Genomic DNA, 19769 nt, shown 5'->3' with positions numbered 1-19769 from the left:
GGGTCACTCTCTCCTCCACGACTGGGTTAGAGTAACCTGCCGCACACAACTCGGTGGCTTGAGCCTTCCTAAGCTCCCTAAGCTCAAACTCGGCCTTCTCTGCGCAAGCCTCCAAACTTTGAATTCGTTCATCCTTCTTCTCTATTTCTCGTCGCGCGGCGCGCTGGCGCATGCCGACTTCATAAGCGGTATACAGCCCCTTCACCGCCCTATGGATGCCTTCTCGAAATACTTTAAAATCCTGTCGACCAACCATCGACTGCTGGACTTCCGGTGGAAAGATCTGTTGAGCGAACTCGACTGCTACACCTGGGTCGTTAACGATAGAATCCGCCACCGTTGTCAGTTTATTCCCCACGAAAACCGCAAAACTCAACGGTCGCACCGTCGTGTCTTGCTCGTTTCTCGGTCGCGGTCGCGGGGAGCTTCCCCATTGTTGTTTTTCTTTTCGGGGTGATCTGCATCGACGACTTGGAGGCTGACGTTTTCCCCGTTCCCTGGACGTCCTTCCTCTCGTGCGTGTAGGCTCGCTGCTGCGATTCATTGCAGTGTCTAGCTCAGCCAATGTTCGTCCTTCTCCTCTGCTGTTGAAGAACAGTCTATTTGACATTCGCACTTATCTAAAGCTAGTTTAAATTGATTCTGAACACGATAAGTGGAATCACTGGCGCGAACCCACCCCATTTATTCCTAATGTACGCAGTGCCCCCGAGACGACTTCATTAATGCTAAACTCCAAAAGCCGGATGCCGATCGGATCACTCCATGAACTAATTATACTCAGCTCTTGGAGTTTATAAATTGGCTGGGGCAAGGGCAGATTTACAAATGCGATCGGCTATTCGACGATGGTAAATTAGTCGCCTGGGCATAGTGCCGATCAATTTATACCGTAGCCACTCCATGAACTAATTATATTCCGCTCTTGGAGTTTATAAATTGGTTGGGGCAAGGCCAGATTTACAAATCTGATTGGCTATTCGATGATGGTAAATTAGTCCTGGGCGTATTGCCGATCAATTTATGCCGCAGCCACTCCATGAACTAATTATATTCAGCTCTTGGAGTTCATAAATTGGCTGGGGCAAGGGCAGATTTACAAATCTAATCGGCTATTTGACGATGGTAAATTAGTCCTGGGCGTAGTGCCGATCAATTTATGCCGCAGCCACTCCATGAACTAATTATGTTCGTCTCTTGAAGTTCATAAATTGGCTGGGGCAAGGGCAGATTTACAAATCTGATCGGCTATTCAACGATGGTAAATTATTAAGTTGCCTAATTATATAATCATCACGAATACACGAATGTTTTATCCAAAGAAGCAAAAAACAATACTATGCATCAATAGAAACATTAATCACAAGTAATAGCAAAGTACAAGGGAAATTTTCATTAGTAAATTAGGCACAGATTATAGCCATTTTACATGTGAACACTACTAGATAAAAAGCTGTAGCCATACATAGCAATGTCACATTACATTCAAAATCCTTAAACTACTAAAAACTACTAAACAAAATCCTTAAACAAAAATGCCTAGCAAAAACTTTAAAACTGTAGCCATACATAAAAACTACGAAACAAAAAGCTGTAACATTACATTCAAAATCCTTAAACAAAAATTACTGTCGCCCTAATCAATCCTCAGAGTCAGACTCCAGCGGCTCAACTTCCACTTGCTCATATGGAATCGACATAGCCAATGTCACATTAGCAGCAGCAAGGGCTTTGAGCCAGCCGTGTTTGAATCCCCGATTCTCAAATTTGGGGACTTCTTCCACATAATTGGCGAGGGCAACACTTTACCCAGCCTCATACGCTTTCCTAGCCTCAGAGTCAGCTACTTCTTTCTTCGCCTTCGATTTTGCCAAATCCCCTTCATGTTTTGCGATCGCCTCTTGGGCTAACTTGAGCACAGCTTCGCTCGCAGTCGTCCTCTGTTCGGTAGCCAATCTGAACTAGTCTGCATTTCTAGCCCTCTCCATCTCGGCCTCAACCCTTGCAGCTTCCATCTTCGCCCGCGGTGCTTCGAACTCGGCCCGGCTCCTTTAGCCCTCAACTTCGGATTGTAAACGGCCAATTCATTCGATGGCATCGTGCTGGGGACGGCCTATCTCGACTATCCTTCCAACCGTCTGCAAAACAGGAGATTAAAACCAAATTATATGCATAAAAGGAAAAGGCAAGATCAAGATATTTACCAGAAAAGCTGATTGAGCAGCTAGCGCTATTGCCAAAAGGTCCGGCTCCGAGTAAAAGTTGCCTTGTCAAACGACAATGAGACCGATGAGGCCATGCTAAGTGCCACGGCTGGGTCTTTCATAGCCGACGCATCAGAGGAGATCGGCACATTTTTTAACTTTGGTTGAACCACAAAAGGCACAACCAAATCTGACTCCTCTAAACGCGGCCGTTTGTCAGCAGGGTCCTCTCCAGAGTCGGCCTCAACGTCAGCAGGATGCTTCTCCGCCCTTCGTTCAGCCTCTTGATTTTCCGACATAACCGACTCCGATTCGACATCTCGGGTTTGAGCCGTCTCCTCCTCAATAAAAGGCAAGGGGGACTCAACGTCGGTGACAAGTGGCACTTCGGATCGAATGGCCTCTGCTCGAATGGCCTCTGCTCTCTACCGCGCGACCATTCGTTCGGTGTTTTTCTTTTTGGCAAGTTGCGTGAGTGACAATCTGGCCATATCTTCGGGGTACGCGCCGAGAAGGTCTTCTAATCCAATAAAAATGTCGTTGTAAACTTCCCTTCGACCCGAGGTGGACAGAGGGTTGGCTGAATTGAGGTCGGCCTCCTCAAAGGCTACCCTTAAAGCCTCGTCTACTTCGGCCTCGGATTGGCCTAACTCTTCACCAACCTTAGCGACTTCCACACGGTCCGAGTTGGATCCTTCGAAACTGATCTGGCGCAAGTTTCTGATGTTGGTTAAAATAAGAGCCGTAAGAAACTCTTCACCCTTCGGAATCGTGATGTTTTCTGCTGCCGAGAAGGTCGTGTACGTCGACTCGTATTGAAGAAGAATGTATGTCGTCCTCCCTTGTTTCTGAAGGCTTGGACGGCCGAAGTATTTCAGTGCAACTTTGATCTCTGAGAGAACGGCGTCGTCGGTCAAAGTCAAGACTTTCTTCAAATCGTTTCTTGCACAAATCGAACCATGAGACCAAAAAGATAGAGTCTTGTATATACAACAAAAATATGTGCAAAGGGCTATATGGCCACTTGGTTCACCCCTCCATCTAGGAATGGGATCTAAGCGGTCCTCGCCTTCGCCGAATTCCCAATTACCTCGGACAACGACCATCACGTCATCGACTCGCTTGCCAGAGCTGGAAAGCATGGACACTAACTGATGGTCGGTGTCCTTGGCCCTGAGGAAATAATGCCCATGTCAGCCAGAAGACTTGGCCAAGGCATAACAATGCCGATTAGCAAGTATGCCGAGGTTAATCCTAAGGCAACGGTTTAATTATATAGTCCCCATTACGATTCTAAAAAAGTTGACATTGGGTTGGGAAGGGATTAGACCCCAATGGCGAAGGACAGCCCTGAGGAATGGGTGAAGGGGGAAACGGACTCCACCCTCTGTGATTGATCAGAGAGGGAAGACTATGGAGCTCTCATCGGCCCTCTCCATATCGAGGGTGCATTCTATCACAAGTGACAGACGGACATCGTCAGGGATGGAAAAATGGCGTCGAAAGCTAGAGATTCAATCCGTGGAGAGGAGGTCTTTCAGATGCTTTGCCATTTCGGACAGCCTATAGGAGCGTACTAAACTAAAGGCAAACCAGGAAAAGGGATTCAAAGCAGAGAGGAAGAAAACTTACAAGGAACGGAGAGGACAATAAAGGATGAATGGAAGTTACAGAGGTAAGTCGGAAGGCAGTCCAAAAACTCTTAACCATCTAAAGATGTGTGTTTGAAAAGATGACAAGATTTTAAATCACAATAAATGGAAGCGTACGAAAGGGCGGGAAGTTGAAATGATAACCGAGAGGCGTGTGCTCTGACATTCGTGTTGAAATGAGGTTAGCTGCCAAATTTTTGCTCTGACTTTTCGAGCTCAAAACCAAACACTCTAGCCAACTGTCGTTAGTGGAGTGCTTGGGGGGAAATTATGGGGGCCGAATATCATGAGTCGTAGAGAAGCCGAATAATTAGACCTGGAAGAGTTGAAATATATACATCGCATTCGGCCCCATCTTGCACATTCAAATCCTACCTTATTCGGCCAAATAGCCGTTTGAGTAAGGGGCCGAGTGAAAAGCAGTTTGTAATAGAAGAAGTCGAGTAGGTAGTTATACAGCGAATTGAAAGTGGTCCCAGCCCCGAGGTCCAATAAAGAAAAGATATAAATAGAAGAACACCAGCCAGAAAGAGGTATGTGAGAACTAGTATGCTTAACTTAAGATACAAGTAATCAAGAGAGTATATACTGACTTATCCGTCGGAGTGCTAATTCCGGCACCCCCGACCGGAGTGTTCATTCCTTTTCAAGTGACTAGCTGAGGATCACGAGCGTCCCCCAAGATCGGAAGAGTATTTCCAATCCACTTCCCCACACTAATAATAAAAACAAATAATAAAGAATTTAGTATCATAATATGTATGTTGCATAAGTGATAAGTATGTTCTTAATGAAACCCAAGGTTTTGGATTCAAAACTTGCTTACGCTGTGTATAATATTTTTTATTTTTATTTTAGCATATATAAAGTTGTCATGTGGCATAAGAAGAATAAGGGTTCACTAAACCAGTCTATGCCTTCACTTAATAATAGTATGGATAATGGTATAGATAGATAACACTAGTGTATGCACGGTGGAAATAATGTTGGAATTAAAATATAATTGAATATAAAATTATTGAGTTAAAATGTATTTTATTCAATTTGTTGCAAAATAATTGAGGTCAAAATATAAATACATGGTTTGTATGGTTTGGATTTTCAAATGAATTTTGTAATTAGATATTTTAAAAGAGTTTGAAAATTCAAAATTTTGTTTAGTCGTATATTTGAGCAAATTTCATTTTTACTCCTATACTTTTACATGATTTTCAAGTATACCCCCAGACTTTGAATAATTCAATTTTACCCCTAAAGTTTTTTGAAATCGTATCAATTTTTCCCATACTGTCACATTTGAAATGGAAAAAGTTTTAAAAAAATTACATTTTGACCCCAAATTTCAAAATAAATATTAGGGGTGAAAACGGTTCGATTCTTCCTATTTTTTTGTTATTTTTCCACCCAACCAATCATATTGGTTTTCTATTACTACAAACCAAAATTGACTGACCATGTATATATACCAAACCAAACCATTAAGCACTTTACCGGTTTGGTATAGTTCGGTGGCGTTGATTTATGCTACAAGGAATCATTAGGTTTTTAGAGATCCTAAAAAAACAACAACAAATCCCCAATTTCAACATCAATTGAACCCAAGTTTACCAACAAAAAATAAAAAATAAAAAACAAAAAAATAAAAATAAAAAGAAAACAAAAAACAAATTGAACCCTAAAAATTATAAAAACATACCTTAAATTTGTCAATTTTTTTTTTTTTTTTGTTCACAAATCTATCACGAAGAAGCACTGATGTAAACAGAGAGGGTTTGAGGAAGATATCAACCATGGAGAAGCAAACAACGGTTAGATGCGATGTAGACGTCAACCATTGAGATCATTGTGTTCATCGTAAAGTGGTAAGAAAGTAGGCTGATAACATTGTAGAAGTGTGAGAGTAGGCTGTTTCTAGCAGAGGTGGATGAGAGGAAGAGAAAGAGAAAAGAGAGTAACAGTTTGCTGGCATAGAAGAGGCACTGATGAAAAAAGAAAATATATACATGTATGTGAATGGGTCAGATTAACTAGGTATTTCCTTGGATGGCTGAGATCAAATACTTATTATCTTTTAATTTGGTGCGGTTCGATGCATGTGGTTTTCAAATCTTATGGACCGAAAATCGAACCAAACTTTGGTTTTTTACTCTTAACAGAACCAAATAGACCGAGGTAATGAATAAAATCGACCAAAAGCTGTCGGTTCAGTCCAGTTCGGTCGGTGCAAACGGTTTTAAGATTTTTTTCCACCCCTAATTAAATATGCAAACTCACCTTTTCTTATTCTCTCTCATCATTCCCTGAATTACCCAAATCCTTCTGCCACCCTCCTCCTCCCTCCGTCGTCGTCATCTTTCCTGCCACCTCCACCATCACTACCTTTACCAAGATGCCCTTTAAAATTGAGGATTGGGTGCACTTTCACGTAATATTCAACTCATTTGCCATGAAAACTCCCAAAATCATGCCTTCAACTCATAAGCTATGGTTATGGAAAATTGATAATTGGGTTGCATTTGAACCTGAACCACTACAACAAAAAAAGGGTTTTTATGGCACCAAATGCATGCCGTAGATACGATTTTACGACGGGCAAGGTAAAGTCGTATTATGACTAGCCATGGAAAGTCATGACTGGTCATAAAAACTTTTAATAGCACACCTTATACGTCATGTTTAATTTTTCTACGACTACTTTTGCACGCTGTTAATGTAGGAGACAAACCATGACACTCAATGCTAGTCATTAAATATTTAACACAACGGCCTATTTTGCTCGTCGTAGAATATGTATAATTTTTTAAATTCAGCAAGTTCTATTTCACCTGTTTTGTATAATCTAAAAAAATATTACAAACAAATTTCACAAACATATATATATATATATATATAAGCATCAATCAACCACCAAAATATTATTTCAAACATCAAAAAAACTATTCATAAGTTTTGAACATCCAAAAACTGTATGTACATTCCAAACCATCTAAAAACTATGTTTCTAAACATCAAAAATTGTCCTCAACTTCAAAACTATCCAAAAAGTTCTAAATTATTAATATTTAAGATACTAAATTTTCAATTTTGACATCACTTTCTTGAAGGTGAGAAGAGTGTAGAAATATGTTGAGACTCTTGATATGTTGAAGATCAAAAACTCAATGCCAAAGAGCAATAAAAGTCAAATCCCACAGTTGCAATCCCATTTCAACAGCAATAGGCGAGGTGTTCAGTTGAGCATTTGTGAGGCCGAGATGCTGTGGTTGTTTTCCTATACAAGTGCATCAATATTAACTTGTATATGATTTTGAGGTTGGGTAATTTGCTATGAGCCATTGTTAGCAACCGAAGTGGAAGAGCCAAAGTTGTTCTTTGTGGCAGTAGCATCCCCCAAGTTGTAAAAAAATCATCGTTATTGGCATTCACGACCTACACAATAGACATGTCGTGGATAAGAAATTATTTACGACATGCAAAAAAAATGCAAGTCGTAAAAGTGAGAAACCACGGCTTGCATTTACTATTTGTCGTTGATGTGAAGCCGTAAAAACTTAGTTTTGTTGTATTGTAAAATCTGACTGAAAATCAGCTTTATAGCAAATAGGGCTGCAATGGTCACTCGAGCATAGGAACTGGCACTCGAGCGACAAGACTAATACGCATGTATTGCATCAAGTGTTTTCGCTAGAGCTACCGAAAGGTCCGCTCGGGCGCACAATAACACTTCTTAGTATTTTTGTAGACAGTGAAAACTACTGGGACCAAGGTTTCTTTGCTCGAGTCAGACTTGCTTTGCTCGAACGACGAAGCCAAATTTTCAGCTAACGTTACAACACGATATAATGTTTGTTTGTGGAATTTGAAACACAAAGGGACCTAACATAACCAATCATGTCCCAAAATTGGCGAAATATCCAATCATGTTGTTACCGTGCATGGGTATGTAACTTGCCACCTTCTGGTGAGGCTAGTTATTGGGCTCTAATGCCAATAACACCTTGTTAATCCTTGGAATGCTCATCATTATATAAATGTTTTCAAGTCAAGTTATGCAATGTCTTGCCAAGTTAAAGTTATGTTCAAATTATGATTTGATGCTATGTTTAAAAGTTTGTCAATTTTCATTCATTTACCACTTTACTGTATTACTATTCACTGGGCAATGGGTCACTCTCTCTTATATATACGTAGGTCATGAAGAGTTCAATTATGAAGAGAAGTTTGAATAGAAGCTGGTCTCGTATGCTTGTACTAGATTTGTAAAGCCTTGTCACTTTTGTAATATAACAATCCAAGAGGATGTAGGCTTTCATTTTATATAGTTATGTACTGCTTTGAAAGGATGTTTTCAAATGGACTCAATACTTCAAAATAGAAAATTTGCCCTAATTATTATATGAGTCCAACTTGTTTTGTAAGTTAGGCCTCTGGTAGTCTAGGACTACTGGCTGATCACTACACCATCTTGTTTGGGGTGGGTTGGAGTCTTCACATAGTAGTTTCTAGCATGATTTGGACAAACTAGTTGATTTAACACTATGAAAAAATCACCACCACCACTACTCGATAGCATGCACCACCAACACCTCACGATTGTTTTGCCAACCTGATTGCGCCACACTACTATTGGACTACATATATATACAATACTAACATTCTCAAGACAGTTTGATATAATTATACTGATTTATCTTTTAATACCAATAAAACAAGTGTAAACTCATTCGGGCGATGCCTAGACACATATAAAATCAAATGTGAAATTTACATTTCAATCTCAAATAGATGGCAACATTATTTTTCAAGCATATTACTAACAGCATGATTGATGGTCAGGGACAAAGTGTTATAACAATTTATTCTTTAAAATATAGTGTAATTGTACCCAACTTGTGGACTTGCCTATATGTTTCTCAAATTTTTGAGAGGTTAGTGTAATTTACCCTAGATTATATGAGCATTAAGATTTTGAAAATTTTCCCGCCTTAAATTTAGCAAAATTATGAAAATTCCCTCACACTATCAACAAATACAAAAATAGCTCATATTACATCAAAATTTATAAAACAGCCATAAGGAAAAAAAAACAAAATCATCATTATTAAAATTACAAAAGTACCCTTAATTCTTTAACCAAAAAATTTCAAAATAACCAAAAAAAAAATTTTAAAATGTTTCTTAATATAAATTATAATTAATATAATTATATTTTAAAAGCTCATTTTTTATTTTATTTTTTTTGATGAACAAAAAAAAAAATTTATTGATGAAGAAAGCAAGATAGATGCGTAAATTTAACATCAACAAAGAAGGGAAGTGCAAATAGCATCATAACTAACCTTACCAATCCTGTCATGCCCCCACTTTTTATTACCCAGAATCCATTACCAAATCCGTTAAGTTTATTCCATTTCAGAGATAACATGTGGAAACTCATTATAACAAGTACAAGAATAAACAATAGTTCTCTCATTCGAAACTCAAATTAAATGCAACACGTACACTACTAAATAAAGTGCCCGCAGGCTTATATCATTTAAATCAAGAAGAAGGGTTTAACCCTTTTACATCAGCGGCGTTCTGCCAACACATAAGAGGCCCCGTGGCCAACAAATAAGAAAGATCCATGATCTCGAAACACTGCTCCATGGTCACCTGAAGAAGATTAGCAACGTGGGATGAACATATAGTCCAGTAGGGATCTCAACATGATCCTCATCAATAACAACTTACAGATTGCTGTGATCATGAATGCTAATCTCATACCATATAACTAATCTAACATTTTATAATCAAAATATACTTACATAATGCCTTTCTCCAAAAACATTTAGTTTATATAATAACACCAAATTTCGTTTTCCCTGCTCATTTCCCATTTCAAGACAATTGTTACTCATTAACCATATTTTCCATTTGAAACAAAGGACTAAATAACATCCCCTTTTATGTTCGAAAAACACGTTCATTAAATCCGTTTTATTCACTTTATCCATGACCCAAATTTAAACAAAATCCATCTCAACAGGTTGATCACATTTCACAACTTAGACTCAAGACTTAAGAAATATCTTTAATAAAATGACTTATGGTGGGAACTCCCTTAACCACTCTCTAGCGCATCCAGGTTCACATAAACACCTCTACTCAACATGTGAGACAATTTTTACCTCACGAGATCACAATTATCAAAACACATGATTCATACAATCAAACTGAAACAACAATGATAAATAACCCCTGCTTTACCTGCCCGCAACACGGTAAGCCAGTGATACAAGTCTCACAACAACACACCAATTTACCAGACACCCACTGGAAGGGAATGGTACTTCTGCTCAACAACATGCCAATTTATCAGACACCAGCTGGAAGGGAATGGTACCTCTGCCAATTCTCCAGGCGCTAGTTGGAAAGGTAATTGTACGTCTGATTCTGAGCTCAGCCAATTCTCCAAGTGCTAGCTGGAAGGTAATGGTACCTCTGATTCTCAGCGCATTACACATCCTCTAACCATCATTTCAAACCACATTCACAGATAACACAAATGTACTATAGACACATAATCATTTCAGCATTCACAATGTCATCCTCCACTGATGACCAAGGACAAACCTCTAAGCAATATGTATTAAGCACATAACACCATTAACTAATTCTTATGGGGTTTTAAGCAAATAACAACACTACTCCAAGGTTCCATCTATTACTTGGCATTCTTTTCTTCATTTAAAAGAAAGTTATCTTTTCTTCTTCTTTCGATATTAAATGCCGAGAATCCCCCAATTTCATCACACTGACTATGCCGTCTACAACTAAGTTTCCACCACTTAGACAAGGAAAATATCCTAACATAGATTGCACGATCATAAATTACTTAATTTCCACTTTATGACAGTTTAACTCAAAAATTTCTAATCTCATGGTTAAACCCCTTTTTAACAATTAGCGAGTCATCAATTTGTAGATGTAACTAACCCACTCAACACAAGTTAAATACTAAATTTCATAAAGATCCGATTTAACCACAAGTTGTAACCAAATCAAAATTCAAGTTTCTTAATTAGTGACATGGTAAGTTCATCAATTCGTTGTGTTTTAAACATAGTCAAACCAACACAAGTAAATGCTCTAATTACGAAACCCATTTTAATCATAAACTAATTATCAAACTATTTATCACATTTCTTTAGCTCAAAAATAATTATTCTAAAATGTTACCCCCCCCCCCACCCCCACTTTTATATCTATTAAACATTACTACCAAAAATTAGGACTTCACACTCTCCAATCATGAATATATTTCATCACACCCCAAGTTTAACCCAACATCACCCCTCTCATGAACTTTCAACCTCACACCCAAATCTCATACCATCTATCATGATTTTTGAAAATAAACCCATACAACATGGTTTTGATGCAATAATAATATACCACATGTCTATCTATAAAGGAGGCATTGAAAAGAAACCAAGGAATTCCCTACCTCAAGAGAGAAGAGGAGAAAAGCTCCAAAATCAACTTCGCCGGAAAATGATCTCCACCGGTCAAAACGAAACCCCCGACACGCTCATCATTTTGGTATAAGGGACTAGTATCAAAATCTCTACGGATCTCTTGAGATCAAAGAAGATGTAATTTTTGTGGGTTTGGGTAGAGAGAGAGATGAGAGGAAATGAGAGAAAATATTGTAGAGAGAGAGAGTGATATAATTTGAAAAATGAAAGCAAAAGGGACAAAATATCAAAATATAGCTGAAAGCACGAAGTTAGGAGCAAAAACACGCTCTGTCGCACGTGCGAAGTGGCCCCTCTCGCACGTGCGGCTCTCACTCCCGCATGTGCGGTTCTTCCGGCACCTCACTCGCGCACCTGCCTTTTAGGCAGTGCGCACACAATCCCCCGCACGTGCGGCCTGATCCCCTGCACGTGCGGCCCCTCCTGCACGTGAGGCCCTGGGCCCCACACGTACGGCCCAGGCCCTTCCAGCCCGGAAAAACCCCGGCTTCCTCCTCGACACTCCGGAGTCAACCGCACACCCTTCGGGACACGCGCAATTTCAGAAAATGAAACAATGCAACCGAAAAGATCTATATATATAAAAAAAAAATTCTCAAGAACAACGAACACCACTGACGACAGGACCACACTTTGAAACCCAACTTCGAACAAAGGCAATACCGACACAACTCATGAGAATAAGGTTAAATACAAACCGGTCATCACAACCCCAACTAGGTTGGCACCAATAAGGTAGCACAATCCTTTACTAGCACTTAACCCATGATTGCTGAGGAACCAATCAAAAAAAAAAAAAAAACAGAGAACCAGCAACAATTAGAGCGAACACACAGAGCAACCTTAACAGTCCCTATCCAGCAACATTATATCAATAGGCCAGTAGCAGACTTGCTTTCTGGGGCCTTGTATGAGCAGCATACCACCATCATCCAGCTATATAGAGCAGACCAGCTTCCAGCAGCATTAGCATTACCACTCCCCTCCTAAAATCTGCACAAAGCAATTCAGCTTCCTACAGTATACATCAGCTGACCTTAGAACTACAGCATACAACAGCAGTCAATCTCAGACACCTATTTGTAGACTCCAATCATCCTCATACACCAACAGACCTCCAATGCCATACAACAGACCAACAAAACATCAACATACAGAAGGCCAAAAACAGCATCAACCATTATGACAAGTATAACTTTTAGTTTGTATTTTCATTGGTTGACATGAATATAACCTGACTCATGAGCAACCCGACTTTCTCTTAATATTTTAAAAATTATAAAATCCTCTTCAAATTTTAAAGTCAATTTAAAATAATCCTACTTTGTTAATTAAGAGGTATGTTATATATCATTTAAAAATTTGTCAAACTTTTCACTTCTATAAGTGATATCTCGTGTGACATGATGGTTCCATCATTTTTAAAATATGATGAGCCTCATATATACAGTGGATCATTTATCACGTGAATACATATAAGAGGGAAAATAATTACAATGATTAATAGCAATTCTCATTATTTAACCATCAATTGACCAACTATTTTTACTAATATTATTATTATTTCTCATAATATATATATACCTATTTTTATTGTCAAGGTAATAAATTTATTTGATGAAAAAATGAAATATAAAAAAAATATATAATTTTCTCCTTTGTTTTGTGCACCACATTTCGGATCCCCTCTCCTCCATATCTCAAAAAATATATATTCAAAATAATTTTTTTTTTTAAAAAAAATCAAAACTAAAGGAGTATTTAGAGGCTGTACTTGGTGGAGGTTAAGGGGAATTGGTGGAGGCTTGAGAAAGGGTCTCGCTATTTTTTTTATTTATTAGCAAAATGAAATAATTTTATTAATAAAATTTAATATACAAATAATACTGCACAATTGTCAATAAAGAAACGGCTAATACTACTATAAGGTAAAATTAAAGTTTTGAAAACTAGGGAGTGAAATGTATTTTTTAATGCTTTATCATAATAGTACTTTTATAATTTGCTAATTGTGTTAGAAAACATGTGTTTCTGCCCTCCAATTTATCCAAAAAAAATATGTTTATTTCATACTTACAATACAAAATTAATGACAACAAAACAAGACACACCCCTTAAATATAGCTCAATTATAAATAATTAAAACTTACTTGATTGTAATATATTTTTAAATCATTTTTATCACTAATTCGTTAGTTATATAAATAAAAAATGTAATGTAATCATTTTTACTTATTTTTGTATTTACACACCACTTGTATTAGCTCTATTTGCTTTAAATCATCTTAGGGTAAACTACTAATAGGTCATAATAGTCGAACTTAATTCTCATAAAATCCTACTAAAGTTACAGTTAAAAATAATTTCTTGTGACAATTTTTTGTATATGTCACAAAAAATTGGCAATTAGTGACTTTTGCTATTACAGATTTATAAATTGTCGCTAAAACTTACAATTAGTAACATTTTTCTGAGACGAATTTTTCAAACTGTCACTGAAAGTTGAAAATTAGTCACTTTTTTTGGGATGATTTTTTTAAACTGTCACTAAAACTTATAATTAATGATATTTTTTATGATAAAATTTTTAATCTGTCGTTGAAAATTAACAATTAGTGACTTTTTTAATAGTGTTTGATGAAAACGCCATTAATTATCATAAGACCTATTAGACAATAAGTTCACTTATTAAGACCTACAGGCAAGTCTTCCCTAATCTTATTCAAAGATAAATCAATATAATTATATACCAAACTTACAAGATTTATTATATTTTTTACAAATCTTAAAAATGGTCATTATAATTTACTTAATAAAAAATGGATTGGTGCAGTTGAAGAATCATTCATCATGTAACCATGGGAGACTGGGTAAAAACACATTATCATATGCTTTGTATTAGAAAATATGAGACAAATTCATCAATGACTCTTAAACATTATATATACCTATGTCAATGCCATGCTAGCTTTGTTACCTCATTATAGGACCTACATTTTTATGTTGATTTTGAAATACAATATCATAAATGTGGCAAAATGAATAGTATGTAGCAATGCGGACCACCAAATAACAACTCCGTTGAAAATATAATCACAAATAGAAATTTTATTTTGCTCTGCAAATTATCATTTAAAATAAAATTTAATCCATACTTTTTTAGTTATATCAATTTTATAGCTAAATTATTTGATTTTGAATCAATTTTATCGCTATCATCTGTTGTTGATAATAATCAAACAACATTTACTAACATGCCACTAAAACTTTTATTTTATAACCTAACCAATCTCCAAAATTAGACTCATGAATATTTTTTGACTAACTAACTTATTGGCTTATTATTATTATTATTATTATTCTTTCTTCTTTTTTTTTGGTAAAAGAAATCATCCATTAATTTTAAATAATTCAGTATATCAATCATTTATCAATTTTTAATTTTCACTAAACTTTATTGGGGTCTTCAAAATTCAGAATTTTTTTATTTTATTTTATGAAATAGTATAATAGCTAAAAAAAATAAACCTTTTTTTTATAATCAATTTTCAAACCCAAAGCGATGATTTTTTTTTTTTTTTTTTCTTCAAAGACATGATTTTCTGGCTTTGGGCCAAAGCCACCCTGATGTTGATGTAAGCAGTTAGAAGAAGAAATTAGAAACGTGTCATGTTGATGTGGATGTTGATGTAAGAACCGTTCATATCGTTGATTTCAATGGTGGTTGAGGAAAAAAGTTACCCATTGAGGACTTGGTAATTCTTATCATACCAGTAGGAATTAATATAATCACAAAATTCAACTACTCTTCTCCCTATCTATATCTATAAATAGTATGGTGTTCCATGCTAGATATCTATCACCTCCTTCAAATTTTGTGTTTTTGCTTTCAATTGATAAAAATGGGCACTCACTTCATCCTTGTAGCCATAGCCATCATGGCCTTGGCTTCTACACTTGTCTCTGCTTCTGATCCAAGTCAACTGCAGGACTTTTGTGTTGCTGTCAAAGACTCCAAATCTGCTGGTATATTTTTTACTCACCTCTATCTCCCAACTTTTTAAATTCCAAACTCAAGTCTCATGCTTTCAAATATAATTTTAGTGGCAAATTTAATTTAAAAAAAAACAAAGCCCAATTAGTATATTTTTCTATCATTTTAGTAATCAACATTTAATTGTGGCAATTTCACTTTCAAAGGATTACATGTGTATTAAAGTTATCTTTCAAACTCGCTTCATTAGTATTCATTGTAAAAAAAATAAAAAATAAAAAAATAAAAAAAAGGTACAATTTTTGGAACAAAAAATACACATAAGCTAAAAAAAGGTTAATTGCACTTTTGCTACCTGAAATATATAGTCTAACATTTTAATTGTTTAAGTTTGTAAACGGTTAGTTTTTATTTTCTTAGATTAGATCATCGTAACAATATTGAAATTCTATTATTTTATATAAGATTTTCTTTCTTTCACCCAATCCTTACTAAAGCACCACTTGATTTCCTTTGCATACAGTTTTCGTGAATGGCAAGTTCTGCAACGACCCAAAGCTCGCCACAGCCAATGACTTTTTCTACTCTGGCCTCCTCACTCCACGAAACACATCTAATCCAGTTGGATCGACAGTCACACCCGTAAATGTCATGCAAATACCAGGCCTCAATACTCTTGGCGTCTCCTTAGCTCGCATTGACTTTGCACCTTATGGCCTCAACCCACCCCACACACATCCTCGCGGAACTGAGATCCTCGTGGTCTTGGAGGGTACTCTCTATGTCGGCTTTGTGACCTCCAATCCTGATAACCGTCTCTTCACAAAGGTCTTGTACCCAGGAGATGTTTTTGTGTTCCCACAAGGTCTCATTCACTTCCAGTTTAATCAGGAAAAGACTAATGCAGTAGCTCTTGTCGGCTTCGGCAGCCAAAATCCCGGTGTCATTACCATTGCTAATGCAGTGTTTGGGTCAAATCCAAAAATTTCTGATGATGTTCTTGCCAAGGCATTCCAAGTGGACAAGAAGGTGGTGGACCATCTTCAAGCTCAATTTTGGTGGCCCAACAACTAGAGAAATAAACAAAAAGAAAGTACCCACATGAATCTATTGTTTGTTAAACTTTAAATAGATATGATTTAATAGAGCTTGAACAAGTGGGTTGGTTGTGGATGATTTCCTTATAATTGTTTTCCTATATTTTTACAATAAAAAAATTTGCTAAATAGTACTCTCTCTCTCTCTCTCTCTCTCACACACACACACACACACACACACATATAAGGATGCAACCCTCTTGATCTTTCTCCAGTCTCCCATATTCAATAGTTAGGAGACCGCAATGGACCATCAAACCTTTGGTATTGAAATTACAAAAAATCTTAAAATCCTGAGATATTGATTTATGATTATATATCAATTTTAAACAGTAAATAATAATCTCAATCAAATAATTAAAGACAAATCAACACAATGATTTAACGTGAAAAAATCACAATTGGAGCACCTCCAATTGTGATAAAAAAAAACTACAGCCCAAAACCACAAAACAATCCATTGATTAAGGAGACAAAAATGAATTACACAAGTGTACTCTCAATTACCTAACAAATCCACGCCCAATTGAACCAACCCCTATGTGCCTCTTCCACTACCGTATTCACATTGGAATTGTCTTGCCCAACGTTAAATTCACAATGTCGATATCGAATCCACGATGATGAGCCACTCCGGAATCCACCAAAATTTTAGGCCCAAGTTTCATGAAATCCACCGAAGAACAACTCTTTTTTTTGTGAATAAACGAAAACAAAGAAACCTTTGATGATGTTGATATCAAGTTCACAGATCCATTGATTACTCTTAAATCATCAAGGAAACACTCAGAAAGCACCCTCAAATATAAAACACTTTGTATCTTGTTCCTCTCTGAAAAAATGGACGGCACAAACCCTTGAAAAAACGAACAGTGCACTTTATAGAAAACAGGATCGCACAGACCGCTCAAGCAATGTGAAACATATAGGCTGACCGCTTGAGCGTAACTTTCACTGCTCGAGCAATAAAACTTTCTTCCCAGAAGTTCAGGCGCTCTGTAAAAATGATAAGAGTATTGAAGAAAACTTATCTTAGCATCAACAGCTCAAGCTCAAACCGGACTCATCTCAGCATCAGCAGCTTGAGCTCAAGGCAGGAGTGCAGCCAACAGAGAACCCAACATACACCTCAGCTCACACATGTGATAATAGATATGGTTATGGTTAGTTATATTGTTAGTTAGTTAGATTGTGAATTAGTTAGTTTGTTTGGTAACAAACTCAGTGATAATACACTGAGTATAAATATCTGTAAACTCTCATCAAATGTTAAGTACGAAAGATATTTTCATAAATTCTGTTATGGTATCAGAGCCATTCATCTCCAACGAGTAAAGGTTCTTCAACGGTGTATTCATCTTTAAACTCATCTCCATTCATATTACCATCAAATCTGAGTCTTCTTCTGTCAAATTTTAATTCTCTTATCACAGTCAAGTTAGATTCCCCTAACTTTCTGATCTGGAAAAATCAAATCCAAAATGCTCTTCGTGCCACTAATTTCTTAGGGTTTGTTACTGGATCAATTGCATCACCAGATCCAGAAGTGCTGGATTCTTCAGGAAAATCTATTCCGAATCCTGAGTTTGAAAATTCGAAGATTATTTATGCTCATCTGCTTAGCCTTCTCACTACTACTCTTGTACCACATGTGTTTGCATCTGTTCTTCATCTTCCACATTGTTCGCAAGTCTGGACTGCCTTGGAGAAGAGATACACATCTTTATCTCGATCTCATATCCATCAGTTAAAGAACAAGTTGCAGTCTATGTCCAAAAATGGTTTATCAATGGAAGAGTATCTCTTACAAATCAAAACCATAACTAATCAAGTCAGTCTTGCTTCTTCCATTGTTGATGATAAAGATCAGGTTCTTCTAACCTTAAATGGTTTACCAAATGAGTATGATGCTTTCAAAACAACAATTCGTGCTAGAGCTGAGCAAATCACAATGGAAGAGTTGAGCTCTCTTCTCTATTCAGAGTCAATTCACATGGAGAATAAGACCAAATATGCTTTCGACACTGACTCTGCTATGGCCTATTCTGCAATTCAGAATACTGAATCTACGTCTTCAGGATCTAGAGGCTCAAATTATAGAGGCCACAGCTCTTATCGAGGCAGAGGAGGCAGATACAGTAGCAATAGGTTCTCTATGAGAGGTGCTAAAGGCAGATGAGGCCATGGACAGTTCACTCAAGGCCATGGTCAGTTCTCTCAATGCTATGGACAGTTTACTCAAGGATCTTCTAACTCTTGTCAAATCTGTGGAGGTCACAATCACATTGCTCTTGATTGTTGGTACAGAATGGATCCCAATTATTCATCCACCAACTCTTCCATCTCATCTGGCATGTCTAAATCCACAGCTTATTCTGCGGTTCAGTCTCCATCGCTTTCATCTGGTTTAGAATTTTCTTCATTTGTTTCTTCTACCCCATGGTTTGTGGATTCTGCTGCAACTAGTCACATTACCAATGATCTCAGCAATTTCCATCTTTATCAGCCATATCATGGGACTAATCAGGTTACAGTTGGTAATGGCCAGACATTACCAATTCAACATGTTGGTAAGGGTATTTTACCAACTCCACACTCTTCTTTTCACCTTCAAGATATGCTTCATGTGCCACAAATTTCATCAAATCTATTATCTGTGCATAAGTTGGCTCAAGATAATAATTGTTCTGTGATTTTTTATGCTAATTCTTTTCTCATTTAGGAAAATCTTACAAAATAGGTGCTCCATAGTGGCCCTCATGTGCATGGCTTGTATCACTTCAATTCTTCATCTGCTACTCCTTCCGCACAAGCTTATCACACTTCTTCTCAGTCAAAGGTGTCTTTTGATACTTGGCATCAAAGACTGGGCCAACCTTCCACCTTAAAGTTTCATCACATAGCTAAACATTTACCTGTTAGGTTTTCAAATAAATGTGATGTTTTGTCTTGTACTCTTTGCAATGTAACTAAGATTCACAAGCTTCCTTTTAAGCTTTCTACATCAACTGTTTCACAACCTTTCTCTCTTGTACATAGTGATGTTTGGGGACCATTTCATGCTTCCAAAAATGGCTATCAATACTATCTTTTGTTTGTAGATGACTTTACTAGATTTACATGGATTTTTCCTTTATTGTTAAAAGTGAAGTGTACTCTTCATTCGTTCATTTCAAGAATTATGTTGAAAATCAATTCAACCTCTCACTCAAAAATTTTCGCACAGATTATGGTAGTGAATTTGTGAATCATAAAATGGTTGATTATCTTGCATCACATGGTATCCTTCGTCAGCTTAGTTG

The 19769-nt window shown here is 36.9% G+C and overlaps 1 protein-coding gene across 1 annotated transcript; it reads left to right on the top strand.

Moving 5' to 3' along the window:
- Positions 1 to 15222: 15222 nt before the first annotated feature.
- LOC145800699 (putative germin-like protein 2-1) lies at positions 15223 to 16596 on the top strand. The gene is made up of 2 exons (XM_082890430.1): positions 15223 to 15402; positions 15894 to 16596. Exons 1-2 carry the CDS (start codon positions 15279 to 15281, stop codon positions 16442 to 16444), a joined length of 675 nt encoding a protein of 224 aa, XP_082746556.1. The 5' UTR covers positions 15223 to 15278; the 3' UTR covers positions 16445 to 16596.
- Positions 16597 to 19769: the final 3173 nt, after the last annotated feature.

The sequence above is a fragment of the Camellia sinensis genome, chromosome 1 (assembly GCF_055761805.1).
Source record: "Camellia sinensis isolate YWXY chromosome 1, ASM5576180v1, whole genome shotgun sequence".
NCBI lineage: Eukaryota > Viridiplantae > Streptophyta > Magnoliopsida > Ericales > Theaceae > Camellia > Camellia sinensis.
Note: the sequence above shows the minus strand (reverse complement) of the source record. Positions and strands in the feature narration are given on the sequence as shown.

Excerpts from the sequence above, each read along its gene's own strand:
- LOC145800699 (XM_082890430.1), top strand. The coding sequence starts at position 15,279 with ATGGGCACTCACTTCATCCTTGTAGCCATAGCCATCATGGCCTTGGCT. Across the intron at positions 15,403-15,893 it reads CAAAGACTCCAAATCTGCTG|TTTTCGTGAATGGCAAGTTC; the intron begins GTATATTTTTTA and ends CTTTGCATACAG.